The sequence below is a fragment of the Budorcas taxicolor genome, chromosome 7, assembly GCF_023091745.1.
Source record: "Budorcas taxicolor isolate Tak-1 chromosome 7, Takin1.1, whole genome shotgun sequence".
In the NCBI taxonomy this organism is placed as follows: domain Eukaryota; kingdom Metazoa; phylum Chordata; class Mammalia; order Artiodactyla; family Bovidae; genus Budorcas; species Budorcas taxicolor.
In genome coordinates this window covers 12,366,702-12,383,063 of record NC_068916.1, presented here as the reverse complement: position 1 = coordinate 12,383,063, position 16,362 = coordinate 12,366,702, and the positions used below count along the sequence as shown (strand labels likewise).

Sequence of the window (16,362 nt, the reverse complement as noted above, 5' to 3'; positions counted from 1 at the left end):
GGCTGAGGTTCCGACTTAATCTCTCGGAACTTGTAATGTGCCGTCCGGAGGGGTGGGCCCACAGCCCACTGGACTTTACTCCCCGCGGGGAAGGGACGGTCTCAGGGCAGCAGGAAGGGTTTGTTCGATCTTGGGACCCCAACTGGGGCCTTGCTCTACATAAGACCACAGGCAGTACGCGCTCCTGAGGGTGCCCACCAGGAACTTGGGGGTCGTGCTATGTGGCTTGAGGTCGTTGCTCCCAAAATAGTGACAGGGGGCACTAACAGTGGGAAGTGAAAGAAGTCGCTCAGTCGTGTCTGTGTGACCCCATGGACGCCAGGCTCCTCCGTCCATGGGATTTTCTAGGCAAGAGTACTGGAGTGGGTTGCCATTTCCTTCTCCAGGGAACTTCCCGACCCGGGGATAGAACCCAGGTCTCCCACATTGTAGACAGACGCTTTACCGTCTGAGAGGGGGCTGCTAACTGGGCTCGGCTGGGAAGGTGGGGCAGGATCCGACTTACGGATGGCGACTTCCTGGAAGCTGCGGGGTTACTGTGCGCATGCGCCTCTTTCGGGGCGGCCCCGCCCCCTCCGCGTATTCCGGCTCGGCCCCCGGAACCCGGAGAGAAGTGGTGAGCGCGGCTGTGACAGCATGACTTTGGAGGCGATCCGCTACTCGCGGGGCTCACTACAGATTCTCGACCAGCTGCTGCTGCCCCAGCAGAGCCGCTATGAAGCGGTGGGCTCGGTGCGCCAGGCCTGGGAAGCCATCCGTGCTATGAAGGTGGAGTCGCGTGGCGGAGCTCAGGTTGGGGTGGGAGTGGTTCCCCTGATTGCTGTCCCTGACGCCCCCAATTCCCCCTCCAGGTGCGCGGCGCCCCAGCCATTGCCCTCGTGGGCTGCCTCAGCCTCGCCGTGGAGCTGCAGGCGGGCGCCGGGGGACCTGGCCTTGCCGCACTCGTGGCCTTCGTCCGGGACGCGCTGAGCTTCCTTGTCACCGCCCGGCCCACCGCCGTCAACATGGCCCGCGCCGCGCGGGACCTGGCCGACCTCGCGGCCCAGGAGGCGGAGCGGGAGGGCGCAACGGCGGAGGCGGTCCGAGAGAGGTAGAGGAGCCATGTGCCTGGCACTGTTCTAACCTCAGGCTATTCATCCATTCACTGGTGGTGGTGGTGGTGGTGCTGCCAGTTCTACAGCTGCCAGTTCTACAGTTGGGGAAACTGAGGCAGGGTGCTCTTAATCCAGAGCCACACAGGCAGGCCTGGGACTCGACACCGGGCCCCCTGGCCCCCGACACCGGGCCGCCTGGCCCCAAGGTCCTTGAACTTAATCCCCTGACTGTGTCTTCTCTAAACGTCCCCAGCCCTATCTGCCCTTAGAGGCCCTTTTCAGTGCCACCTGGTTTACCTGGTTTTTGCTTTTGAGAAATTTTGTTTCCAGCCCTGGTCCTCTCCCTGCTGTCTTCCCACTCTTTCCCTCCACATCTGCTACACAGGTATTCTCCACTAACCCCACCAGTCTTGCTCCTGCCTCAAGGTCTTTGCACACTCAGTGTTTGCAAGCCAGCTGCTGCTGCTAAGTAGCTTCAGTCGTGTCCGACTCTGTGGGACCCAGATATCCACCTAAATCTCCTCTCCCTCAGGTGTCAGGTTTCTGCCTTCCCCATCCCCCATATAATACAATTCATCCCCTACTGTCTGTCTCCTGACTGCTGCCTTTTCCCTCCCTTTATTGTCTGCTAGTCATTTGCCTACCCAACCCCAGTGTCAGCTCCCTAGCAGAGGAGTTTTTTGTCTTATTCTCCAGTGCCTGACACATGGGAGTTGCCTGGTACAATGTTTTGCAAGAGCGAATGAAGTTACAGTTAGGTGGTTGTAGAAGAAGGGACCAGCCTCACGCTGAGAGAGGCTTTCAGCAAGAGAACGCTAGTAGAGCAGAGTTGGGCAGTGAAGAGGGGCTGGCGTGGGCGCTGAAGCCTGGTGGCTGGTGCTCAGAGCCCCTTGTTGGCCTCAGAGTGATCTGCTGGGCCGAGGACATGCTGGAAAAAGACCTCCGGGACAATCGGAGCATCGGGGACCTGGGAGCCCACCACCTCCTAAAGCGGGCAGCACCCCAGGGTGGCAAGGTGACCGTGCTGACCCACTGCAACACTGGTGCGCTGGCCACTGCTGGCTATGGCACAGCCCTAGGTGAGTGGGCATTCACAGGAATGGGGGAGGGCCCTTTATGGATGAAAGAGAAACCCAAACCACTTAATGCATCCCCCAGAAAGGGGAATTTATTAGTTGTTGCACAGAAACACACTCAAGGGGTTGGCTTCAGGTATGGCTGGATCTGGGGACTCAGTAGCATCAGGATCTTTCTATGCCCATCCCTAAGGTCTGCCCTCCTCCAGAGTGGCATCATGACTGCTTGGCCAGGATTCAGATCTTGAGGAAAAGAACCAAGGATCTCTATTTCAACAGTATCCAAAAAGTCTCCTTGTATCTTGGAGGCCATGATGGAGTTACCTACCCATCTAGGATCGATCACTCAATAGGCCTCACCAAAGCCATGTGCCTAGAAAGTGGGTGGAATCTGGGCTCTAAGAGGACTGAGAGGAAGGGCGTAGCCCCCTAAGGAAAGATTAGAGTAGCTGTGACCAGGACTTGGGGGACTGGGTCCTGGCGCTCAAGGCAACAGAGTCCACCTGATTCTTAATTCTCCTGGATGTTTGCCTGCCTGCCTCAGTCCCACCTTTGTGCTTGGATACTAAGGCAATGCATTCATCCGTTACTCAGCAAATGCTTAGGGATTTCCCTGGTGGTTCAGTGGCTAAGACTTGATGCTTCCGATGCAGGGGGCCCAGGTTCCACCCTTGTTCAGGGAGCTAGATCCCACATGCCACAACTAAGAGTTCGGATGCTACAACTAAAAATTCCACGTGCCTCAACTAAGACCTGACGCAACCAAATAAATAAATATTAAAAAAATAATACACTTAATAAATGCTTATCTACTGTGTTCCTCATTATTCATCCATGCATCCATTCCTTCAATCACTCAGCATTTATTAAGCACCTACGGTGTGTGCCGTCATTCACTCATGTGTGCATTCCTTCATTCATTTGACAAACATTTATTAAGCACCTACTATTTGCCAAGCACCATTCTAGCAGTTAGGGACCCAGCAGTGGAGAAAATAGAAGGAATAGACAAAGGCAAGTCAACAGATATCTATGATTCATTTCAAGGTGGTACATACTGAAGAGAAAGAGCAGGGGATGGCAGTGTGGAGGTTGCTGTGTAACATGGAGTAATCCTGGAAGGCCTCACAGAGAAGGCTTTCTCTAAGCACACATGTACCAGGCAGAAGGGAACAGCCACTGCAAGGGCTTGGGGGCAGACCGCATGGTTTGGAGTACCATGCTGCTAGCCAAAGGGTCACCATGCCCATCTATCCCTTTCTGTCTTATCTTCGCCTCTTCTGGTGGGCTGGGCCCCACAGGTGTGATCCGCTCACTGCATAACCTGGGCCGTCTCGAGCACGCCTTCTGCACGGAGACCCGGCCCTACAACCAGGGAGCCCGGCTGACGGCCTTCGAGCTGGTCTACGAGCAGATCCCCGCCACCCTCATCACTGACAGCATGGCGGCAGCCGCCATGGCCCACCGAGGCGTGTCAGGTCAGCAGGCAGGGGCGCTGGTGGGCAGGGCTCCAGCATCCAGGGCCAGGTCCTGACTCCCAGCATCTCATTCCCCAGCTGTTGTCGTGGGAGCTGACCGTGTGGTTGCCAATGGTGACACAGCCAACAAAGTGGGCACCTACCAGCTAGCCATCGCGGCCAAGCACCACGGCATCCCCTTCTATGTGGCTGCCCCCAGCTCCTCATGTGACCTCCGCCTAGAGACAGGCCAGGAGATCATCATTGAGGAGCGTCCCGGCCAGGAGCTGACCGACATCAATGGGGTCAGGATAGCGGCACCAGGTAAGCCTTCCACTCAGAGAGGGGTACACCACAGTGCCTGGGAACCTCTGTGTAGGCACCCTGACTCTGTCATGCGGCAGGTGGCATCTTGGTTATCATCAGCCTTCTAAGACAGAGGCAGTTCCTTCAAGCCATGTTATTAAAGCAGACATGTCGTGGAAGTCAGATTCACTGGTGTGTGCTCAGTAGTATCGGACTCTCTGTGACCCCATGGACTGTAGCCTGCCAGGCTCATCTGTCTGTGGGATTCTCCAGGCAAGAATACTGGAGTGGGTAGCCATTCCTTCTCCAGGGGATCTTCCCAAACCCAGGGATCAAACAACGTCTCCTACATTGGCAGTCATAGTCTTTACCACTGTGCCACCTGAGAAGCCCCCTTCCATGGTCAGAAGGTACAGTAATGAGTCAGGAGACTGAGCGAATTGTCTTGTTCTTATCCACCTCTGTTTTCTCACTTGGATAAGAAGTAAGAATACCAACTGGTCAAGTGCTTCTGAAAAGACAGATATTTCTCAGCTTCCCCACACTTCCTGACTGTAGCCAGGTGCCTAAAATTCATCCATAAGGGCCCTATGAGCTATTGTTATGACCTACCTCATACATGCAGGACGTTCAACAAGTTAACCCAGGTTACATCGAGAACCGTGCCTGGCCCTTAGTTCAGTTCAGTTCAGTCGCTCAGTCATGTCCAACTCTCTGCGACCCCATGAATCGCAGCATGCCAGGCCTCCCTGTCCATCACCAACTCCTGGAGTTCACTCAAACTCACGTCCATCGAGTCGGTGATGCCATCCAGCCATCTCATCCTCTGTCATCCCCTTCTCCTCCTGCCCCCAATCCCTCCCAGCATCGGGGTCTTTTCCAATGAGTCAACTCTTCGCATGAGGTGGCCAAAGTATTGGAGTTTCAGCTTTAGCATCAGTCCTTCCAAAGAACAGCCAGGACTGATCTCCTTTAGAATGGACTGGTTGGATGTCTTTGCAGTCCAAGGGACTCTCAAGAGTCTTCTCCAACACCACAGTTCAAAAGCATCAATTCTTCGGCGCTCAGCTTTCGTCACAGTCCAACTCTCACATCCATACACTACCACTGGAAAAACCATAGCCTTGACTAGACGGACCTTTGTTGGCAAAGTAAAATCTGTGCTTTTGAATATGCTATCTAGGTTGGTCATAACTTTTCTTCCAAGGAGTAAGCGTCTTTTAATTTCATGGCTGCAGTCACCATCTGCAGTGATTTTGGAGCCCAAAAAATAAAGTCTGACACTATTTCCACTGTTTCTCCATCTATTTCCCATGAAGTGATGGGACCAAATGCCATTATCTTCGTTTTCTGAATGTTGAGCTTTAGGCCGACTTTTTCACTCTCCTCTTTCACTTTCATCAAGAGGCTTTTTAGTTCCTCTTCACTTTCTGCCAAAGGGTGGTGCCATCTGCATATCTGAGGTTACTGATATTTCTCCCAGCAATCTTGATTCCAGCTTGTGCTTCTTCCAGCCCAGCGTTTCTTATGATGTACTCTGCATGTAAGTTAAATAAGCAGGGAGACAATATACAGCCTTGACGTACTCATTTTCCTATTTGGAACCAGTCTGTTGTTGCCTGTCCAGTTCTAACTGTTGCTTCCTGACCTGCATATAGGTTCCTCAAGAGGCAGGTCAGGTGGTCTGGTATTCCCATCTCTTGAAGAATTTTCCCTTAGTTAGTGCTCATTAAATAGAAACAGGTTACAATTGAAAACTTTTATAGCTCTCTACCGGCAGCTTCCGACGGCAGGATGTCTCACAGGAAGTTCTCTGCTCCCAGGCACGGGTCCCTGGGCTTCCTGCCTCGGAAGCACAGCAGCTGGCACCGCGGGAAGGTGAAGAGCTTCCCCAAGGATGACTCTTCCAAGCCCGTGCACCTCACCGCCTTTCTTGGCTACAAGGCTGGCGTGACCCACATTGTGAGGGAGGTCGATAGGCCAGGGTCCAAGGTGAACAAGAAGGAAGTTGTGGAGGCTGTGACCATCGTGGAGACTCCGCCCATGGTGATCGTGGGCATCGTGGGCTACGTGGAAACACCCCGAGGCCTCCGGACCTTTAAGACCATCTTTGCTGAGCACATCAGCGATGAGTGCAAAAGGCGCTTCTATAAGAACTGGCATAAGTCTAAGAAGAAGGCCTTCACCAAATACTGCAAGAAGTGGCAGGACGTAGATGGCAAGAAGCAGCTTGAGAGGGACTTCAGCAGCATGAAGAAGTACTGCCAGGTCATCCGTGTCATTGCCCACACCCAGATGCGCCTGCTTCCTCTGCGCCAGAAGAAGGCCCACCTCATGGAGGTCCAGGTGAACGGAGGCACTGTGGCCGAGAAACTGGACTGGGCCCGCGAGAGGCTTGAGCAGCAGGTCCCTGTGAGCCAAGTGTTTGGCCAGGATGAGATGATTGATGTCATTGGGGTGACCAAGGGCAAAGGCTACAAAGGTGTCACCAGCCATTGGCACACCAAGAAGCTGCCCCGTAAGACCCATCGAGGGCTGCGCAAGGTTGCCTGTATTGGGGCGTGGCATCCTGCCCGGGTGGCCTTCTCTGTGGCTCGGGCTGGGCAGAAAGGCTACCATCACCGCACTGAGATCAACAAGAAGATCTACAAGATTGGTCAGGGCTGCCTCATCAAGGATGGCAAACTGATCAAGAACAATGCCTCTACTGATTACGATCTGTCTGACAAGAGCATCAACCCTCTGGGTGGCTTTGTCCACTATGGTGAGGTGACCAATGACTTTGTCATGCTCAAAGGCTGCGTGGTGGGAACCAAGAAGCGAGTGCTCACTCTGCGCAAGTCCTTGCTGGTGCAGACCAAACGGCGGGCCCTGGAGAAGATCGACCTCAAATGTATTGACACCACCTCCAAATTTGATCATGGTCGCTTCCAGACTGTGGAGGAGAAGAAAGCCTTCATGGGACCACTTAAGAAGGACCGAACAGCAAAGGAAGAAGGGGCCTAATAGAACAGATTATACAGCTGGTAGAATCTCAATAAAATTATTTTCCAGTGGGAAAAAAAAAAAAAGAAAACTTTTATAAAAAGGACCAGTTAGTTAGGGAGTTTGGGATTGACATGTACACACTGGTATATTTATTTATTTTTATATCTATATCCATTCCCAATGGCTTGGAGGTAAAGAACCCACCTGCAATGCAGGAGATGCGAGTTCAAGTCCCTAGGTCGGGAGGATCCCCTGGACAAGACGGCAACCCACTTCTGTCTTCTTGCCTAGAAAATTCCAAGGACAGAGGAGCTGAGTGGACTACAGTCCGTGGGGTCGCAAAGAGTCAGACATTATTGGACACATGATGGATGGATATCAAGTTATTCAATTTAACTCACGTTTCAGTTCAAAGATTCATGTACACTGCTATATTTAAAATGGATAACCAACAAGGACCTACCGTATAACACAGGGAACTCTGCTCAATATTATATAACAACCTAAATGGAAAAAGAATTAAAAAAAAGAAAAGACCAGTTAAAACTTCTAAGCACTGAAAATACAATGAGACCAGCATCCCTTACTCCAAATATGGAATGAGTGTAAAACAATACTGTACAACTAAGCTGAGGGAAGTCTTAATATTCTGTTGTTTTCTGCTGTGATTCCTTATAGCTTTCTAAAAATAGGACACATTAGCAAACTATTATATATACAACGGGTTAACAACAAGGTCCTACCGTATAGCACAGGGAACTATATTCGACACCCTGTGATAAACCTTAATGGAAAAGACTATGAAAAGTAAGTAAATAAATAAAAATAGATACATTAATTCTGAAAAAAATTTTTCTCAGTGTTTTTTGATGCCCCTGCCTTCCTAGGGGCTTAATTATTTAGCACTGGTCAAAATCCACAAGACCATGGAAAGCAGAATTGACAACCCAGCTTGCTTTTCCCTCCAAGAAAGCTGGGTAACACGGACCAGGTGCAATCCAGCGACCCCAGTACTCTGCTGTGGCCAAGGGTCACAGGAATGTGGGCCCCAGGGTAAGAGAAGCCTTACCAAGAGAAGCCTTAACATATGTTATATGGATAAAATCTCCCACATTTTGAAAACTGAAAGCGTTAGTTGCTCAGGCGTATCCAACTCTGCGACGTCATGAACTGTAGCCCACCAGGCTCCTCTGGCCATGAGTTTCCAGGCAAGAATACTGGAGTGGGTAGCCATTCCCTTCTCCAGGGGATTTTTTGAAAGCTGACTGATAATTTGGTGGTCTTAAAAAAATAATTGAGACCAAGAAAACAGTTTGCAGCCTCTTGTGTAAGAGGTTGTTATTCATTCACCAGGTATTTTGAGTGCCTGATCAATGCCAGCTGCCATGCTAGGGGCCAGGGATACAGGAGTGAAGAAAGACCTAAAAGTGGGACTTGCCTGGCAGTCCAGCGGCTAAGACACGATGCTTCCGTAGCAGAGGGCTTGGGTTTGATCCCTGGTCTGGGAACTGAAATCCCTCATGCCTCTTGGCACAACCGAGAAAAGAAAAAAACATACAAGTCCCTACTCTGGTGGGGCTGACAGTCCAGTGGGGAGACAAATGACAGACGAGACAAAGAGTAAAATTCTAATGTATGTTTTCAGAAGGGGATAAATAAACGAGGCACAGAAGGATACGGGAAGTGTCTCTTCAGAGAGTGGGTTAAACAGGGTGATTAGTGAAGTTCTCACTGAGAAGGTGACATTTGAGCAAAGACCTGAAAGGAAATGAAACATTAAATCATAAGCATATCTGAGGGAAAGCATCCAGGCAGAGAGCACAGTCCATGCAAAGGCCCTGGGGTGGACTCTTGGAGGTTCCTAAAGAGATTCTTGGAGCAGGCACAAGTTGGGTAGACGTGTATAAGACTCTGAAGCCTTCTTAGCAACAATCTGGGAATGTCAGGGTGTCTAAACTTATAACTGGGTGTCAAAACCCATGCATTTGTGTATTTGAGGGGTAAGGATCCCCAGATTCTCAAGGATTCCCCAACGCCTAGAACCACCGTGAGGGAGACGTGACAATAGCTTAAGTACATCCATTGACCAAATACCTGCCTTCTTGCTTCTCCTCTTCCCTGCAGGAATTGGAGTTTGGAATCCTGCCTTTGATGTCACCCCCCACGACCTCATCACTGGCGGCATCATCACAGAGCTGGGCGTCTTTGCCCCCGAGGAGCTCCAGGCAGCCCTTAGTGCCACCATCTCCTGAGTGGAACACCCTAGATGGACCCCAGAAATAACCAGCCTAGCTCTCCATAGCTTCCATATGCCCTCCATATCCCCATTATTTTTATAATAAACTTATTAAATGTTCTGCACAACCGCTGACCTTCTTCCCACAACCACAGTACTTCCCAGAGCAGGGACATCAGGCAGGATCCTGGAAGAGCCTGTGTGTGGCTCTTGAGAGGCCAGCATCTGGAGCTCAGCTGCCTGAGTTCATATCCCAGCTCCACCTCTTTTTCTGCAGTGTGATCTTGGCCACATCACTTCATCTCTTCGATACTTTCTTTTCCTCATTTATAAAATGCAGATAATACTGGTACCTCCCTCTTAAATTGCTCTCAGGGCTGAAATGAAGGTGACACCTCCATTTTAAAGGATGCCATAAGAAGCTCAGTAATCAAGATAAATGGGCTTCCCTGATAGCTCATTTGGTAAAGAATCCACCTGCAATGCAGGAGACCCCAGTTCGATTCTTGGGTCAGGAGAGCCCCTGGAGAAGGGATAGACTACCCACTCCAGTTTTCTTGGGCTTCCCTTGTGGCTCAGCTGGTAAAGAATCTGCCTGAAATGCAGGAGACCTGGGTTGGGAAGATACCCAGGAGAAGTGAAAGGCTACCCATTCCTGTATTCTGGCCTAGAGAATTCCATGGACTGTATAATCCATGGGGTCACAAAGAGTCAGACACAACTGAGCAACTTTCACTTTCAATCAAGATAAATAACAGCTTCATGCATTTTTTTAAATCAAAATTAATGCAGGGAATTTCCTGGTGGTCCAGTGGTTAGAACGCTGCACTTTTGTTGCAGTGGGCACAGCTGGGGAACTAAGATCCAGCATGCCAGTGGCACAACCCAAAAAAAAAATTGGGACTTCGCACTCGTGGCTCAGTGGTTAGGATTCTGCCCTTCCAGTACAGAAGGCACAGGTTCTATACCTGGTCAGGGAACTAAGATCCCATGTGCCCCATAGTGTGCCCCCCCACCAAAAAAAAGAATAGAAAAGAAAAATTAATGCAAAAAAAAAAAGACCTCCATGATGAACAAAATATCAAGCTATTCAATAGAATGAAACGCTGACCTTGCCTACCCTGACTTTTCTCTAAGTTTTGATAACCAGTCCTCATACCAATAACATTTATTTACAGCATCAGACAGCCAGTCCACAGGCTGTAGTGGACAATATGATTTTTTTAATATTAAAATCTTCTTTTTGAATGTTGAAAATATTTTTATCTTGGTTACTGACGTTTGGTGTGCCTAGTTGCTCAGTCGTGTCTCACTGTTTGTCATCCCACGGACTGTAGCCCACCAGGCTCCTCTGTCCATAGGATTCTCCAGAGAAGAATACTGGAGCGGGTTGCCATTCCCTTCTCCAGGGGATCTTCCCAACCCAGGGATCGAACCCAGGTCTCCCACATTGTAGGTGGATTCTGTACCCTCTGAGACATCAGGAAAGCCCACTGAAGTGTGGGGCACCATTAATTTTTTTTTTTTTTTTTAGGTAAACTGAATTTTACTAACAAAAAACATAAGACAGTGTAAGTTTTACAAAACAAATGACCAATAAATGTTAGGCTATCTTTATAACCCTTACTTCGAAATTTTCGCCAAACGCTGGCTATGATCAACTACCATTGTGAGTAGCCCGTCCCTTTAACTTTGCCACGTGGTATCCCGTGAGTCATTGCGCCCTTCAGCCCCACTGTATCCCATCGTGCCCTGCGCCTTCCTACTGCGACTTCCCCCTCTTCCGATGCGTTCGTGATCATGGCGCAGGGGCAGCGCAAGTTCCAGGCGCAGAAGCCAGCGAAGATCAAGGCGGCGGCGGCGGCCTCGGCGCGGAACCGGGGCCCGAGGAAGGGCGGTGAGAAGCGGGCGGGGGACTCGGGGGTGAGGTGGGCCCGATATTCTCCAGCCTCACGAGAGCGCGTTTCTCCCCAGGTCGCGTTATCGCACCCAAGAAGGCACGCATCGTGCAGCAGCAGCAGCTCAAGAAGGTGAGTGCGGACGAGCAGCGGGTCGGGATGAAGTCCCAGTGCTGTGAGCCTCAGTTTCCTCCTTTGTGCGGTGGGTACGGAAACATTATCTAGCAACCAACGGGCCTCCTAAAGCAGGGATTGGCGCGCAGAGAAGTGTTCACATGTTAGCTGCTTTCGCTAAATTGTCTTCGTTAATCAGTCAGTTCAGTTCAGTCGCTCAGTCGTGTCCGACTCTTGGCGACCCCATGATCGCAGCACGCCAGGCCTCCCTGTCCATCACCAACTCCCGGAGTTCACTCAGACTCACGTCCATCGAGTCGGTGATGCCATCCAGCCATCTCATCCTCTGTCGTCGCCTTCTCCTCCTGCCCCCAGTCCCTCCCAGCATCAAGGTCTTTTTCAATGCGTTAACTCTTCGCATGAGGTGGCCAAAGTATTGGTGTTTCAGCTTCAACATCAGTCCTTCCAATGAACACCCAGGACTGATCTCCTTTAGAATGGACTGGTTGGATTTCCTTGCAGTCCAAGGGACTCTCAAGAGTCTTCTCCAACACCACAGTTCAAAAGCATCAATTCTTCGGTGCTCAGCTTTTTTCACAGTCCAACTCTCACATCCATACATGACCACTGGAAAAACCATAGCCTTAACTAGACGGACCTTTGTTAGCAAAGTAATATCTCTGCTTTTCAATATGCTGTCTAGGTTGGTCATAACTTTTCTTCCAAGGAGTAGGCAAGCGTCTTTTAATTTCATGGCTGCAATCACCATCTGCAGTGATTTTGGAGCCCAAAATATAAAGTCTGACACTGTTTCCACTGTTTCCCCATCTATTTCCCATGAAGTGATGGGACCAGATGCCATGATCTTAGTTTTCTGAATGTTTAGCTTTAAGCCAACTTTGTCACTCTCCTCTTTCACTTTCCTCAAAAGGCTTTTTAGTTCCTCTTTACTTTCTGCCATAAGGGTGGTGTCATCTGCATATCTGAGGTTATTGATATTTCTCCCAGCAGTCTTGATTCCAGCTTGTGCTTCTGCCAGCCCAGCGTTTCTCATGATGTACTCTGCATAGAAGTTAAATAAGCAGGGTGACAATATACAGCCTTGATGTACTCCTTTTCCTATTTGGAACCAATCTGTTGTTCCATGTCCAATTCTAACTGTTGCTTCTTGACCTGCATATAGGTTTCTCAAGAGGCAGGTCAGATGGTCTAATATTCCCATCTCTTTCAGAATTTTCCACAGTTTATTGTGATCCACACAGTCAAAGGCTTTGGCATAGTCCATAAAGCAGAAATAGATGTTTTTCTGGAACTCTCTTGCTTTTTCCATGATCCAGCAGATGTTGGCAATTTGATCTCTGGTTCCTCTGCCTTTTCTAAAACCAGCTTGAACATCTGGAAGTTCACAGTTCACATACTGCTAAAGGCTGGCTTGGAGAATTTTGAGCATTACTTTACTAGTATGTGAGATGAGTGCAATTGTGCGGTAGTTTGAGCATTCTTTGGCATTGCCTTTCCTGGGGATTCGAATGAAAACTGACCTTTTCCAGTCCTGTGGCCACTGCTGAGTTTTCCAAATTTGCTGGCATATTGAGTGCAGCACTTTCACAGCATCATCTTTCAGGATCTGAAATAGCTCAACTGGAATTCCATCACCTCCACTAGCTTTGTTCGTACTGATGCTTTCTAAGGCCCACTTGACTTCACATTCCAGACTGTCTGGCTCTTGGTGAGTGATCACACCATCGTGATTATCTGGGTCATTAAGATCTTTTTTGTACAGTTGTTCTGTGTCTTCTTGCCACCTCTTTTTAATATCTCTGCTTCTGTTAGGTCCATACCATTTCTGTCCTTTATCGAGCCCATCTTTGCATGAAATGTTCCCTTGGTGTCTCTAATTTTCTTGAAGAGATCTCTAGGCTCTCCCATTCTGTTGTCCTCGTTAATAGACATCAAAAAAACAGGCAGCCTGGGAAAGGAGTTAAAAACCCCAGCCTTGCAAGAAGGATGTCTGGGATGCAAAACACAGTTCCGTTGACACCTAGTGTATCTACACTCCAAAGATCTTAGCTGAAATGGTCCTAGTAATAGCACTTCTCTCCTAGAATTGTAAGGATTCAGGGCCATAGGAGTGCTTGTAAGTGAACAGGGTTAAATTTATAAAGAAGTTGCGGAAAGACTTGTTAAGATTGCAGAGAAGTTTCAGAGAGATCTGGGGGAGTCAGATCTGAATTCGAGTTGTACTCTGCACAGTAATTCGCACTTTCTAGTTGTTCAGTCGCTAAGTCGTGTCAGACTCTTTGTGACCCTGTGGACTGCAGCATGCCAGGCTTTCCTGTCCTTCACTGTCTCCCAGAGTTGCTCAAACTCATGTCCGTTGAGTAGGTGATGCCATCCAACCATCTCTTCACCTGTCGCTCCTTCTCCTGCCTTCAGTGTTTCCCAGCATCCGGGTCTTTTCCAGTGAGTCAGTTCTTCGTATCAGGTGGCCGAAGTATTGGAGCTTCAACTTCAGTGTCAGTCCTTCCAATGAATACTCAGGGTTGATTTCCTTTAGGATTGACAGGTTTGATCTTGCAGTCCAAGGGACTCTATCAAGAGTCTTTTCCAACACCGCAGTTCAAAAGCATCAGCTCTTCAGCCCTTCACCCTACAATCTTGAGCATGTTGTTCAGAGCCTCAGTCTTTTGTCTTTTGGTTTTTGCTGCAGCATGCAGCTTGCAGGATCCAAGTGCCCCAACCAGGGATTGAACCATTGCCCTCTGCAGTGGAAGCGCAGAGTCTTAATGCCAGGATGTGAGAGCCTCGGTTTTCTTAGACCTGGGTACCCTGCTTACCTCCACCTGGCAGTTGGAGGAGGGAAGTGTCTCTTGGGCAGCTAAAGCTCAGTATGTCCAAAACCAGGCACTCCCACTCTGCTCCATCACCCCAGCATGATCCTACCAGTCTCTTCTTCTAGATAGTCAAGAGTCCCCCTTTCTCTCATCCAGGTTGGACCTCATCCTTTTTGCCTTTTTTTTTAATTGGGCTGTGCTGGGTCTCAGTTGCGGCAGACAAACTTAGTTGTGGCATGTGGGATCTAGTTCCCTGACTAGGGATCAAACCTGAGCCCCCTGCATTGGGAGCACAGAGTCTTAGCCACTGGACCACCAGGGAAGTCCCTGCCTTCAGGATTAATCTAGAATGCACTCACTTTTCACCTCCTTGACCCCCCGCCCCGGCCCCATCCCATCATCTAAAAACACCTGGGCTAGAGCAGTCACCTCACCCCAGATCTCCTTCCCCTGCCCCTCCAGTAATAGCCACCGGGCGCCATTGAGCATCCGAGAGCTCCTGAATCAGGGCACCTCTGCTCAGAACCCTGCATGACTCCCACCTCGCTCAGGAAGAGCCTGAGTTCTCCGCATAGGACCTGGCACTTTCTACCCCCATCTTTTCCCTGCCCTCATCCCTTCCCTCTCTTCTTTCCTCCTGGCTCACTCCCTCTAGCATAACTGGCCCCTTAACTGCCCCTTGACCCACCTGGGAATGTTGGCACTAGTTGTTTGCTCCACCTGGATTCTTTCCCAGAAATCCTCACTGCTTCCTTCCTCCAGGTCAAGGCTGGCAGCCAGCGTTGCTTCTGAGCAGCCATCCGTGATGGTAACCTCACCACTGCAACTCTCTCTCATTATCCTTTCTCTTTTCTCCACAATAGCACTTATTATCCGCCATCATTCAACAGTTTACCAGAGTGTCATTGAAGGTTACACACACACATATGCGGTCGCGTGCTCTCTCTCTCTGAATGTCAGCTCTGCGAAGGCAGAAGTTTTTCTGTGTCTTTGCTATTGTGTCCCCTGCGCCCAGGTGTGTGGTGACACCCGTGGTCATCATGGTCATTGGAACTCGTAGAGCAAGGGAGCAGTTTAGGTAATAGGATTAAACTGTCAGTTTTGGACCCAAACACTTGGGCTCTGATTGCTATGCCTTTATTTGTTCCACCCCATATCTCTCAGAGCCCCAGTTCACCATTTGCCAAGCAGAGATGACGGGACAAGAAGGGGCTGGAGTTTTAAGCCAGAGAGTCTGGGCGGGCTGGGTTCCAGTTTCCCATCGCTCACATAGTTCGGGAGCCCTGGCCAAGTGCCTCCTCCCTGCAGGTGCCTCTGTTTCTCCGTCTATAAAATGGGGATGAGCAGAAGTTTAGAAGCTGAGGTCCAGAGATGAGAAGGGGTGTTTTGTGTGTGTACAGTGTTCTCAGAGGGTGGGGCAGAAGTAGGACTTAAGCACCAGCCACCAGACTCCTGGGTGCTTTTTCAGGGAGAGGGTTGCTGATCTAGCCCCTGGTGAGCTCACGGAACAAAAGGCAGCAGGCCAGGCCCTCCCTCCCACCTCAGGTCCCAGTCTGATTGCTCCATGCTTGCTCCCCCCAGAACCTGGAGGTTGGGATCCGGAAGAAGATTGAGCATGACGTGGTGATGAAAGCCAGCACCAGCCTGCCCAAAAAGCTGGCACTTTTGAAGGCCAGCACCAAGAAGAAGGAGGCCTCTTCCTGCTCCACCAAGATGCCTGCCTAAGAATGCGCCCCAGCAGTGACCACCACTGCAGCCCCCTCCTCTGTGCTCAGACCTGTGCGGGTAACCCCACGGGAAGGAGGAACTGTGCTCTCCAAAGACTTGAATTGCACCTCGAACTTGACTTGGGCCTGGCCCACGAGCCAGTGAGTAGTAGGTCAAAAGCACACTGACTGGCTGGCCTCCCAGGTGCCGAGATGTCAGCACAGGCCAAGGCCAGGGGGATGTCTTCACCAACTTCCTGTGTCCCCACTACCCCCTCCCACATCCTGTCTGGATAACTTGGAGCAAGACACCTGACTGTCATTCCTCCCATGGTCACATGCTCCTGTGAGCAGGCTGTGCTGGGGCTTCGGGCCAGGTGCCCGGACCCCCCGGCCAGCCCCAGTTTACACACGAGCCGCATGCCCAGGGATGGGTGGACAAGCTTCCGCGCCTCCAGCCTGGGGGCTGGGGGAGTCTTTCTTCCTACCTTGAGTGACTTGCCTGCTTGCCCTCCACAGATATCCCTGTGTCTTCCTGTCTGCCAGGGACAGGCCAGACAGCCTAGGGAGCCACCTTCCCATCCTCGGGGCAGACACTGACACCACCTTGTAGAGTCAAAATGCTGATTAAACCAGAAGCACTTTCAAACTTC

At 50.4% G+C, this 16,362-nt stretch overlaps 3 protein-coding genes across 3 annotated transcripts; all 3 read left to right on the top strand.

Annotated features, from left to right (window-relative positions):
- Positions 1-608: 608 nt before the first annotated feature.
- MRI1 (methylthioribose-1-phosphate isomerase 1) lies at positions 609-9,242 on the top strand. Its single transcript, XM_052643161.1, has 6 exons — positions 609-768; positions 852-1,090; positions 1,998-2,173; positions 3,472-3,648; positions 3,727-3,951; positions 9,046-9,242. The coding sequence occupies exons 1-6, from the start codon at positions 637-639 to the stop codon at positions 9,171-9,173; spliced, it is 1,077 nt and encodes a 358-aa protein (XP_052499121.1). The 5' UTR covers positions 609-636; the 3' UTR covers positions 9,174-9,242.
- LOC128050781 (60S ribosomal protein L3-like) lies at positions 5,710-6,978 on the top strand. Its single transcript, XM_052643162.1, has one exon. The coding sequence runs from the start codon at positions 5,728-5,730 to the stop codon at positions 6,937-6,939; it is 1,212 nt and encodes a 403-aa protein (XP_052499122.1). The 5' UTR covers positions 5,710-5,727; the 3' UTR covers positions 6,940-6,978.
- Positions 9,243-10,897: 1,655 nt separating the features above from the next.
- On the top strand, positions 10,898-16,362 carry C7H19orf53 (chromosome 7 C19orf53 homolog). The gene is made up of 3 exons (XM_052643163.1): positions 10,898-11,054; positions 11,132-11,187; positions 15,585-16,362. The coding sequence occupies exons 1-3, from the start codon at positions 10,958-10,960 to the stop codon at positions 15,726-15,728; spliced, it is 297 nt and encodes a 98-aa protein (XP_052499123.1). The 5' UTR covers positions 10,898-10,957; the 3' UTR covers positions 15,729-16,362.

What these genes read in the sequence shown, in the direction of transcription:
- MRI1 (XM_052643161.1), top strand. Translation starts at nt 637, where the DNA reads ATGACTTTGGAGGCGATCCGCTACTCGCGGGGCTCACTACAGATTCTC. An exon ending in GGCCCACCGAGGCGTGTCAG is followed by an intron (nt 3,649 to 3,726) that starts GTCAGCAGGCAG and finishes CTCATTCCCCAG; the next exon opens with CTGTTGTCGTGGGAGCTGAC. An exon ending in GGTCAGGATAGCGGCACCAG is followed by an intron (nt 3,952 to 9,045) that starts GTAAGCCTTCCA and finishes TCTTCCCTGCAG; the next exon opens with GAATTGGAGTTTGGAATCCT.
- LOC128050781 (XM_052643162.1), top strand. Translation starts at nt 5,728, where the DNA reads ATGTCTCACAGGAAGTTCTCTGCTCCCAGGCACGGGTCCCTGGGCTTC.
- C7H19orf53 (XM_052643163.1), top strand. Translation starts at nt 10,958, where the DNA reads ATGGCGCAGGGGCAGCGCAAGTTCCAGGCGCAGAAGCCAGCGAAGATC. An exon ending in CCGGGGCCCGAGGAAGGGCG is followed by an intron (nt 11,055 to 11,131) that starts GTGAGAAGCGGG and finishes GTTTCTCCCCAG; the next exon opens with GTCGCGTTATCGCACCCAAG. An exon ending in AGCAGCAGCAGCTCAAGAAG is followed by an intron (nt 11,188 to 15,584) that starts GTGAGTGCGGAC and finishes TGCTCCCCCCAG; the next exon opens with AACCTGGAGGTTGGGATCCG.